Source organism: Lethenteron reissneri, chromosome 23 (assembly GCF_015708825.2).
Source record: "Lethenteron reissneri isolate LAM-NWPU_2019-01 chromosome 23, ASM1570882v1, whole genome shotgun sequence".
NCBI lineage: Eukaryota > Metazoa > Chordata > Hyperoartia > Petromyzontiformes > Petromyzontidae > Lethenteron > Lethenteron reissneri.
The window spans coordinates 7,686,514-7,698,836 of record NC_083801.1 but is presented as its reverse complement, the minus strand read 5'-3'; the positions used below and the strand labels follow the sequence as shown (position 1 = coordinate 7,698,836).

Sequence of the window (12,323 nt, the reverse complement as noted above, 5' to 3'; positions counted from 1 at the left end):
ATAGTAAAGGTGAAGCGAGTGATGTGAAATAGTTAATGTTATTGGCAGTGACAGCTTGATACAATTATTGGAGTGACCTCGATTACACAAAGTCCGTTTCCTGTCATGTTTGGCTCACTACCAGCAAATCACTTTCGCAGAGCCTTGAAATGAATGAAGCACGTGACAACAGTGGATGCAGTTCTCATCTTCATGCAGCATCCCCATTGGTACTGCTGTACGCTGTTTCCTTTACAGTCAAACGAAATGATTCTGATGTGATTGGATCACACATTTAGAAGAAGTAAAAAAAATAGTTTATTATTTGAAGAGCTTTTTAACAGCTCACAAATGTATCAACAGAGAATGTCTAACCCATATATGTACGGCATTGCATTGGGAGTAGTACTGTGTAAGTTTTCGTTTTTGTTCTCTGAAGCACATTGATTATGGGGTAGGTCCCCATTGGCACGAGCAGTTGGTGGAGTGTGTTGAGAAAGAGATATATTAGGCTTGAGCAATGTTCATAATAAGTGTTTTTGGGTTAGATCGCGTTATTTATAAATGTGTCGTAACCCTCCACCATCCGACACGGCCAATCGGCAAAAAAGTGTCACGTTGACAAAAGACAAATATTTCACTACTTTAGCCCACCGGTGTGTTGAAGAGTGAATCCACAACATTTACAGTTTTTTGAGTACGACGTTTCGCTGGTAATTACATCCAGCATCATCGGGCAATTCGCCAGAATTCTTCAACACACCGGTGGGCTAAAGTAGTGAACTATTTGTCTTTGTGTAAACGTGACACTTTTTTTCTGATTGACCGTGTCGGGTGGGGGAGGGTTACGACACATTTATAAATAACGCGATATAACCCAAAAACGTTTATTATGAATAATATTGGTCGCGAAAGCCTACGTGTTAAATTAAGCAATGTTCTCTTTGGTAACCAGAACATTTATCAACTGCCAATTTGATTTAAGTTCTTAAAATTGAGTTCTTAAAATGCCACGATGCTTTGACCATGGTGGCCTGCGTCTCCTGGAAGTCTGTTTTGAGATCACAAATGCAAAAGTGTAACGGGGAAAGGGAGGAATGGTTGTGTCCAAGTTAGCACCAAAGCAAAAATAAACTCCTTTTAAAAAACCGTGTGTTTCGCACACGAGAGAGTCAAAGAGTCGACTGTGTCAATTCCAGCTTGCGTGCCACAGGTTTAAAAGCAGCAACTTGAAATGTGTAACCTCGTAAGCAATTTAATGAATACTTGTACATATTCGTCACATTTAGTAACGACGCTAATGTCTCGTGAAAAAAGTTGTACTTTTCATTTAAAAATTGTACTTTTCTTTTCTTTATCCATTAAATTTTGAGCCACATATACGAGGTCTCTCACACAAATCTTTCAGCATCTGACGACAACAGGAAATTAAGGTGTTCCAATTGGGATGAGATTTTTCTAACGCTGGCTTTGGAACACGCCGTGTCTGACAAGGTCACCGGGGAAAACTGGATAATAAATCTGCGGGAAAAAGTTCACGGACAGATGCAGCAATCCTGGCAAAAAGTGAGAAATAGGAATACGTAAAGAAATACGGTCTGCTTGCGGTGTCCAGAGCAATAAATAAACGTGAAGATAACAAATGAGCACCCTAGAGGTTTGCTGGTTGGAGCATCCAAAAGTGTGTGGAGGAATCCCAGAGCTCGGTGATAATTACTTTCCTTGAGCGTGTCTGCAGAATCCACACATCATTAGAGGTTTGTCAGCAGAGTACGTAGACTGATTCCCAAGTGCTGCAAACCACTGTGAACAGTTGTGAAAACTATTTTATAGCTTTGCTTTTCTTCCCGTGAAGCCAATCTTTTAGAAGACACATGTCTGACAAAACAAACATTTTAAACGTTTTAATCGGAGTGGTCGTACATCCCCAATGTGATTAAACATATTTAGAGCGTCATGATTTGTACCTATTCACATTATATGTTTTATGTGCTTTTATAAGGCTTTTAATGCATTACATACATCATGCATTGAGCATTGACCAAATACATTATTACTGTCCTGTATTTGGAAAATGACAACTAATCTTGAGTGTTTGGACCTTAATTGGCGAATATCCCAAACCTTTCGATTACCTATTATGAGGCATTCAGCTCATTGCTGAAGGCCTCATGACATTTCATGCTTCATGGGTGCCACGGTGGTGAGATGTTAACTAACTCATCTGGTATACAGGGGGTCGTGGGTTCAATCCCGATCCTGGAGTTTGCATGGTCTCCCCGTGGCGCATGGATTTTTCTCCAGATCCTCCGGTTTTTCCCTTCACATTTAGAAACATGCATTTTGAGTATTTTGCTGCTATCAGTTTCCACACGATAAGTCACTTCGTTGAGCTATCATTTGTGGCCAAGCCGCTTCTAAAAAGAGATATATATATAGGTCAGTGGGCCTTACCTGGTCAAATAAAAATAGTTTCGTTTTTAAATGCCACAATTCAGCCCACTCTTGCTTTTGTGACCTCATCTCATCGCCGCATCTTTGCGTCAGATGGCCTCCCTTTGGCTGCCTTTCCTCCACCGACAGCATCTATTGGCTTACCATTCATTTCAGTGATGTGTCCTGTCCACAATCACTTTGTTTTATTAATAGTCGCCATAGTCTCCATTTGCTTATGTTCTCTGGTTCATGTGTTTCTGTATCTTAGTGCAATTCCCAGCATTCATCTCTCCAGCATGCTTTGCATATTTTTTAGCTTTTGTTTCATGTACTTTGTCAGAATTTATGCTTCCAATCCGTATGCCATGGCAGAACCGCAAACTGTTGTTACGGCATATTCATCTGTTGCTTTTCAGTATCAGATATAATATTCTCAAAGCACTCTATCCTGCACTTGATTTTATTTCTCTGATAGCTGCCCTAGATGGACTGTTTGTCCTTTCCATTTGTGTCCCTTCAACAGTTATTTACCATTGTTTTTGACTACCGTAACGGCATACAACGAGTAGATAACATACATGTATATGCTTTTTAAAATATTTAACTCATCATATTCATTACTACAATCTTATTACAAATTGTTATACGAAGGTACATACATATCCACCCCACAGCTTGCTTACATCCAGCATTATGAGTCGTGATAATTATAGTTTGTAAATTATTGCGTGGGACATATTTGGTAAAAAAACGAAAAATGTTGTGTTCTATGAATTTAATATGCCGTGGTGTATGAATAAGTGCATGTGTGAATTGTGTGAAACTGTGGTAGTTTTATTTCCTTGGAGATTTATTTGATCATCTTCTCAAGAAAATGTGAAGCTCTTATTTCTCTTTACTTTTTTGTTCTTTCGTGAACAAAAAAAAACTATACACAATTATTTCCATTATTTGTTACTTAATCTCTCTGATTGTTGAAATAGCAGCAGCAGTGCACTGAATTTTGAACCCAGAGACCAGCGTTCAATGTGATTACGAGAACGAGAGGCATGGCGATGACTTGGATTGGAAAGGCCTTCATCCAGAAGTGAATAGATCACGGATGATGTTAACATGTCAGGTACTCACACAAGACGACTAGTACAAGTGCTTTAAAGGAATAATGAGCACCTGTAATATGTTCAACATGGCACATTGATTTTAATATACAACACAATTCGGTACCCTCTCTTCATGGGTGGCACATGTTCAGATATAAAATGCAATCATGCAAAGCCACAGTCTTGCTAGCATACTTGTATAATTCATACATTTACATACATATGTGAGGTCTCAGCAGTAATGCAAAGTTCCCTGTCACCTCGTCACTCACCACTCACCTCACCACTCACTCAACACTCACTCACCACTCACCCCCCACCAATCAACCCACCACTCACCACTCTCCTCACCACTCATCCCACCACTCACTCCTAAGCTATGAACCTCATGACTTGAGTGGCGAGTGAAATCTGAACCGGTCCTGCCCCCCCCCCCACGACTCCCACTTCATCAACCACCATCCCACGCTGACTGGCGTGGATAAGTATGGTCAAACAACCCCTATGACTGACTTGGCATAGGGGGGGGGGAGGCCTTTAGCAGTGGATTGACATCATAACTTAGAAATACAACAAAACTGTTCTCATTGAAGAATACAAATACATCTGGTATTTGCATGTTGAACACTTTTATGATGCATTACAATATTTAAATAACTCAAATGTATTTTTTTTTTAAACATGTCCATGCATACATGCCGAAGAGCTCTGCCGATTACATATTTTGTAAAACATGTACCATGGCTCACGGTCTCTGCATCACACCCCGAGCAAATTGGAAGGGCCCTACTACAGCCAGCCTAAGAGTGGCACTGTGGTGCACATGTTTTGAATTAGCAGTAATTCCTTAATTAGAAAATGATTTCAACCTTTCTAATAATCCAAAAGCATGAAATGCACATACAAATAATCCCGCGTGTGTCTGCGCACGTTGCGGGGAAGGATGGATAGAGGAAAATTGGTTCCATTCCCAGCGGTCTAAGTTTGAATTCCTGTGGAAGAACTTCAGTAGGAAGCTGGTTATGTGTGGCTAGCAAAGGCCACCCCCTGGATTGGCAATCATTTTTTTGCGGACTTGTTACTATACAGGAGAAGACAAATGTGATGAGGTGTGATGCTGATCTCACTGCACGTCATGTGACCTTTCAACCACACGATGCCCAGGAATCATTAGCCATGGTCAATCCACTGCTGGATGAATGCCTTCCCAAGCTCCCAACATCTCTCACAATTTTGTAATGTAATAATCCACCGAGCATTTGCACACGCTGATTTAATTGCTCCATTTCCTCAGGAGATGTCCTCTCGGACACGTTCCATTGCCTCGCTGCCACGCCATCATTATCCTTGACCTTCGACTATCGTCCCTTCTAGCGACATTTACTGCCCAAGTCCACTTAATTTTCTTGATAGTTTGAATATTGATTGTTGAATGTCTTTCGCACTGTACATAGTTAACTGTGCTAATTGAGGTGCGGTCATTAATGTGTGTGTTCTCTAATCCATGTGTTTCTCTGTCTCACTTTCCGTCCCTGAAAAAATCAAGTGTTATCAAGCAAAGCGGTTGGGGGGGTAGGGGAAGGGGCTCTCAGGGAGGGCAGTTATGAAACTTTCAAATGCGGGGAGAAATACTCGTAAGAATTAAAAAGTATACAGAATGGTACAATACGGAAAAAAACGATACAATATACCTCAATTATTAAAGATGCATTGCTCACAAAAACCGTGAAAATATCTTTCGTGTCATTGTCATGTCACTTGTAACTACATTTCCATTTTCATGAACAAAAATGGGAATTGAAAATAATCCTGATGTAAGATTGTGTAGTTTTCTTTCAGTCACTATTTTGTTTCGAATCATTTTGATCTCCTCCCCTGTACTTGCTGAGCTGCTGGGTTTTTGTTGTTGTAAAGAAAAGGTTTGGTTAGCAACAGCATGCGTACTTTTTATTATTATTATTTTGTGTGGGAGTTTGTGTGTATATATAAAGTATTTTCAGAAATGTCTTATTAAAAATGGTGTTTTGACCTCATAGAAATTTCCTTCCACATTGTTACGGACCATAAATTGTTTTTGTTGTTGACAGAAACGTCTCCAGAGGACGATTATAAGATCGCTTGCCTCCTCATGGTCTTTGTGGCGGTATCTCTGCCAGCACTCGCTGGGGTCCAAACGTCCCAGTACAGCCCATGGTTGGAAGGTAACTCCCCCTAAGAGTTCACTGCATTTCTTTTACACGGACTCAGTTTGTGGACACATTCAATGGAGAAAGGCCCACCAGCCATATTTATTTGTAAAGTTGTTGTATGTTATTTTAATTCTGTTGCCTGGTATATTTTGCGTTTCTTTTTGCTACTGTGTAGCAGCCCATTTATCTCTTCTTCAACATTTATGTTAACATCTTTTTTAATAATGAAACAACAACAAAATTGTATCATAGGGATACGTTCAAGAATTTGAATGGCTTTTGTCAGCCATGCCAGACTTGGAGTGTTGCAGCTGTTAAGCTCTGTGCTGTGTGCATGTGTGGACATTGAGATGGGGCCAGTTGTGAAATCTGAAAGATTTTGGCCTGTAAGGATGCCCAACAAATTCTTCCAAATCTCTTGCCAGTTTCAGAACTCTTTTTTCATTGTTTCAAAAGTACATATGCGTGTGCTGTTAATTATCTTGTCTTATTTAGTTGCCTTCCTCAACAGTAGGATGTTTGTCCTCGATTCTTCGCTGACCTCTGTCTTGATGAATTCCTGTGAGCCTTCGGGTTGAGCAAGCCACACGGCCTAATACATGGGCTGCTACCAATTAGCCAAGGAGCATCCAGCCAAACAATAAAAACATATAACTCTGCTGCATTTTGTTTCCCCTGATGTGCAGACATTTTGTGGCACGGTCACTTGAAATTATCCCGAGCCAGTTTGCTCACTTTGTGGGAGGAGATATGGGTCACAGCGGTGCTAGTATCATAATTATAATACGATTTCCACGTGAGTGTATAAGCACGCACAGTCAGGTAGCCAGCAACACCTACCCAAGATGAAAAGAGTCTGATATAACCTAAACCTTGTCGCCAACGAAGAATAAATATGAATATCCTGATTAATGTAAAATATGAATGCCAACGGTACAAAGAACATTATTGAAGTTTGTGACGTAGGTTAACACAAATAGTATTGGCACCGTAGGCCCAAAGTTAATCAATGCCATTGTCTTATAACCCAGTGACAACTATTATGGTGCCTATCAATATATTTGCCGGATTTTCCATTTTAGTCATCTGTGAGTTGCTCAAATAAAGGCACATGCACATTTTACAGATGAAAATATAAGTGGAATAAAAGTGACCCACAGTGAAATCAAGAAGATGTATAATATATTCCTTTTATATAATTACATATATTACCAGAGCATTTTTTTTGTTTGCATGTTCATCACAAGTATGTGTGGTTAATGCAGACATGATTCATTGCAAAATGTTTCTGTTTTGTGTTTTAACATCTTAACATCTTCATGTGGAATCCCTCCCCATAGAGGCAGTTACATTTTGACTTAAAACTTTCGTGACTTCATATTCTTGGTGCTTTCGGTAAAGTCACTTAAATAGAAAACTAAAAATCCAAAAATATTAATAAAAAATAAAAATAACAAATATGTTTTTAAAATAAAATAAACATTTGAAAGTAGTAAAAGCAAAAAACCCACAATAAAAATAGTAAAATAAAATAAAAAATAAATTGAAAATAATAAAAGCAAAAAAACCCACGACGTTTCGATCGCAACACAAGCGGGGGGTCCCTCTTGTCTCTCGGCCTGATGAAGAGCGCTTGTCTTGTATTCTTATACATTTATTTGCGTGTCTTTCTGCCCCATCACAATCCTGCCTCCTTCCTACAGGTCACTTAAACAACATCCACTGCCTGGCTACGGCTATCAATCAGCTGGCTGCCGCACTATTCACTATTCACAAGGGCAGCGTGGAGGAGCGACTCAAAGAATTTCTGGCGGTGAGCGTTCACCTGCCCCTGTCACACCACTGAGCCATTCGCAGATGTGACGAGGTGAAGGTTGCTCTCTCACGGAAGTCTGAGGAGTGTTCTTCATTGTAACCTCAACACACCTCTCACAAGTTCCACATTTGCTCACGTGAAACGTTGTTGTTGTTGTTTCTCCAATTAATTTAAGATCGCATGATTTCTGGCCCTGTTAGGGCTTTAGTCTCTTCAGCCACCCAGCCTCCTCACTTCAAAATAATTTAGAATGAATCACACAACCATCTTGTTTGCTTGATATGTGAAGAGAAGCTTCATAGCTCATCGGATTTCTCCAGGATCAATACAGATTATGAGATGAACCCCCCTCAACAAATTAATAATGAATCCAGCAAGTAATCTAAATAGCATGAACAAATGCACTTGCATTGTATAATATAATCATTGATACAATACACAAAGGCCAAAATTTGGTGGAGGAGTTTACATAAAATGGTAGTTAACTGTTTAACCGTTTACCAGTTTACTCAGGGATGACTTGAATCCTGATGGAAGTTTCCCTCCTAACTGTGTGAGTGGCAGCATCATTTTGTTGGGTGCATAATACATCATGCTTAGCCTTTCAGTCAACACATTGCCTCTAGTCTTATCAGCCTTGACCATGTCCTCTCTTTTGTGCCCCTTCGTCCCATTAAACGAACATTCGTCAGACTAAAAGTCGACCTGCCTATGCTACCCATGTTTGGTTTATCCAGTTTTAATCTCAAAACAAATTCACAAATGTAAAAAAAACTGGGCATATTTCAATGAGTATTTGGCTGCGCGTTGCAATGATCGTGAGTTCACGAGTTCGAATCCTGATTAGGTGACTAATCAACTCAGCCCTTTAACCTTGCGGGGTTGAAAAAATTAGTACCATCACTCCCACTATGGGAATGTGGAATTTATATCACTGGCTCAGGGCTGTAAACACCAGGAAACCACTTTGGCTGTGTCAAGCAGTCTGCGTATTCTGTTACCGCAAGCTGAAACAGCTTTTGTATGATTGGGTAGAGAAGGAAAAACGTGCAAAGCATTGTTTATTTAGGATTAAATGAGATATACTATACACCTGTGACCAAATTACCATGAATGTCCCCTGATTTCTCAGAAGCTAAGCAGGCTTGAGCCTAGTTCGTTTTTTGGATGGGACATAGCCTGGGAATCATGAGTTTTCCATGAGATGGCAGGACAGCTTTGATCATTGAATCTCCTTGTGTGTTCATTCTAGTTACTCCGTTTTCCTGCAAGGTGCCAAACACTCATTAATGAACTCCAAGTGCATCCACCCTGGCACAATCACGATGGTGATATCGCCATCCCTTAGTGGCTAAAAGCGGTTGGTGTTGTATTTACTCTATACTTGAACTGTATTCTTGAGCTGTATTTTTTTCCGTAGCTTGCATCGTCCAGCCTGCTGAAGATTGGCCAGGAGACTGACAAGTTGACGACACGGAACAGGGAGTCCGTGTACCTGCTGTTAGACATGGTAGGGCCTGCCTTTCACGAGAAAATATCAGATGGTGGAGAGATGAGTGAATGTTTTTGTATGAAAGCGTTATTTCATTATCAATGAAATAATCTCTCTGCTCCAACGAGCAGTGGGGGTAGCATTCAACTTAATTGGTGGCTAATGGTGGATATTCCTGATTCTAATCGTCGGCGGAAATGTATCCACGACAACTGGTGGCTTCCCAGTAAGCAGTACTAGTTTTATATTCACACATGGTGGAATAATAAAACAGCTATGAAATAAAAATGTAGTTTTGTTTTATTTTGACGATATTAGCTATAAAAAGGGGGAAGGTGAGTGAATTTGAGGTTTTCCATCAAGAATTATGATGTATGCTTATCCCACTTTAATCTATTAGCCCTCATCACAGATGTTCTTAAAAAGTCACACTTAAGACAGTAAAGCAGATACTTGTGCAATGGTTATGTCACCACCAATCGGAGGTATACGGTGAGTTAATGTAGCATTAAAAACGAGCGATGGATTTTCCAACGCTTACTGAGGGATGTCAGTGGAAATGAGACGCAACTTTATTGCCATTTAAACCTGGAGGCACTTGTAAAAAAAAAACGATTCACATGGTGTTGCTTAGTTTTAAATACATGTTTGTGCTTGTATCTATATGGCCACTTAGTCTTTGATTACCTTGAAATAAACAGACCTATTGTTGCGTCGGCGTGGCCCTGAGACGAGTCGCATTCTAACGGGGTGGCCTCTTGCACTGCAGATCGTGCAGGAGTCTCCGTTCCTCACCATGGATCTGCTGGAGTCCTGCTTCCCTTACGTGCTGCTGCGGAACGCGTACCACGCGGTGTACAAGCAGGGAGTCGCCACATCCACCTAGATATGCGCCCCCCCCTCGCACAGCGGCGCACGCGTTGCTTTAAATTAAAACGATGCTTGTTCTTCGAAGGGGTTGTTGTTTTTTTTGCATGGAGCTCATCTACTTTTCTCACTGCCAAATACTCCCCGCGAGATGAGAAGTGTCGTGTGTTGCATATATAGAAGGTTTCGTTAGGCTGTTGTGCTTGTTATAAAAGGTAGGCCGATACATTCCCATGGTGCTTTTGCGAAGAGGGGTAACAATTTTAAGTATTCATGACATTGGAATTTAAGTGGATTTTTTTTTTAATCTTTGAAAATAGAACTCACGTGTAGATATGTGGGTAATTTTTTGCTGATGTGGTGTGGTAAATTTGTATACATGCCTTCCACTGTGTGCATCAAGTGATCAGTTTCTATGTACTCATTGAGGCATGTGCCATACGTGTGCCGAGTGAGAGCACCTTTACGCAGCTGTGGAAAACCTTGCCCTAAACGACGTGACGCGTGTGTTGTTCACTATCCACTCACACAGCCCTTGTGCTGCACTTGGTTGGAAGTTATCTACCATAATTAAGATTACAAACAGGAATTCCCGCACATTTTAAGGCTATCGTGTAGCTTGCGAACAATGCCTGAAACCTGGTCGGTCGGTAACCAGTCGAGCAATCTTTAAGTAGTTTTTGGACCATAATCAGCAACATTTTATTATTATTGCATCACACTTGTGACTTAAAGTGATGAGCCGTGTGGCCATAACCGCAGTATTAAATGTGCCAATTGGAGATTATTTTCAGAGACCAAACCTGTTTGACATTAATTGTTCACATGGTTATGCCAAGACAAAAAAAACATCTTTCCAGAGTCTTTCAAGAGCTCTTTAAAAACTCATCATTTTACTCTATCCCTGTTATGAGTGATAATAGAGCCTCATACAAAGCACATGTTTGTAAGCCTATATTGTATTTTTTTTTAACACCAATGTTTTATATTAACACAGTACTAATTTTATATGCAAACATTTATCCTGCATGATGCAGTATTATCATGTTATGTACATATATACAGCGTATTCATTTTTTGTTCTATAAGAAGCACCTAGATCAAAAGTAATTCTAAAGTATATATATACAATATATTACGAATTCTTGTGTGCAGATTCCAACAGTAATTGTACCCTCCCCCGCCCCCCCCCCCCCCCCCCGTTAAAATATTATGTAATTTTAATATCAAAAACTGTTAAAACAATTTGAAGGGTTGGTTTTAAACTTTTAATAAAATGGTTATTTTTCTTTCTTCTCATGCTCAATGAAACTAGTCTTAACATAACAAGTTCTTGAAACGTGTGTGTATGGCATGTCAAATCCAACCCGATTTTCCCAGAAATTTTCGAAAGAGGCTTAGTCTGTGTTGAGCAGAATTCGGTATTGTGAGAGAAGAGAAGGCCGCTCTTTTAAGATTTTAACATTTTATGCATTGTGTTTTATATGATGTCCTCTATGCCACATTTCCATGACTGACATCTGCAGTGACTAACTAAACATGTTGGGCATTTTCAATAAAATATTTTAACATGTAAAATGTTGTCAAGTTCTAACACTTCAAGTGTGTGTTCAACGCGGCTGCATTTGTAAAAAAAAAAAACCCTAAGCAATACACACCCCACTGAGTCTGTAAATCTGTCCTTATATTCCAGCTCTAAATTCTACTTGGAAGTATGAGGTCATAGTGAAACGCTATGCATATAAGAATCTTTAACTTTTATTAATTATTTTTTGTCACTTAATGGTGTTGAGAAAGTGCGAGTGTATTGGTGAGTTATTCCACAGAGAGGCCATGTGTCCCGGTAACTTACGAACGGCAGTGAAATAAAGGATGGAAAACAATGCAAACTGCAAAGGCGGCCGAAAAGTAAGAACTTTAGTGCCGTCAGGATATAGCGTTTCTTTTTTAAGGTATGAGGTAACACGGTGAGGTCATCGGATGTAACTCTTCGTCTGTGAATGCTTCCAAAGTCTAACGTAAGTGCTCAATAGGGCCACGACGCAGAGGCGTAACTCAGCCGATGGCCGCTAACGAGTTGATGAAATCACCGATTTTAATCTTGGCCGGTGGCAGGAGATGCCGATAAAACAAGTCGGGCCCCGCGGTGCGCTGACACCTAATTTGTGCCGTCGAGCCGAGACGGAGTTTATTTAGTGCTCGATCAATGCAGTCTGTCTGCAGCAAGGCAGCCACTCCTAACGCCCTTATCACCAGCGTGGGATTTCAGGCGTAATAAGATATTGATTGGGACGGCGAAATATGACGCTGGGATGCATATTTCACACACTCTTACTGTGCTGCTCCTGTTATCTTACCTCATCGCCCCTGCCATCCCAGCGCCGTCCTACACTAACCCTGTTTACCCCACCTCACCCCCAAAAAGGCACCCACGGCCCAGATCC

At 40.4% G+C, this 12,323-nt stretch overlaps 1 protein-coding gene across 1 annotated transcript in view; it reads left to right on the top strand.

The window, feature by feature from the left end:
- Positions 1-11,485, top strand: part of NCKAP1 (NCK associated protein 1) — a 124,633-nt gene extending 113,148 nt beyond the window's left edge. The window contains exons 28-31 of the mRNA XM_061557018.1: positions 5,603-5,716; positions 7,408-7,517; positions 8,941-9,030; positions 9,782-11,485. Of these exons, the coding sequence (XP_061413002.1) occupies positions 5,603-5,716; positions 7,408-7,517; positions 8,941-9,030; positions 9,782-9,898 (431 nt within the window). The 3' untranslated portion in view covers positions 9,899-11,485. The remainder of the gene's footprint in view (positions 1-5,602; positions 5,717-7,407; positions 7,518-8,940; positions 9,031-9,781) is intronic.
- The last annotated feature ends 838 nt before the right edge of the window (positions 11,486-12,323 follow it).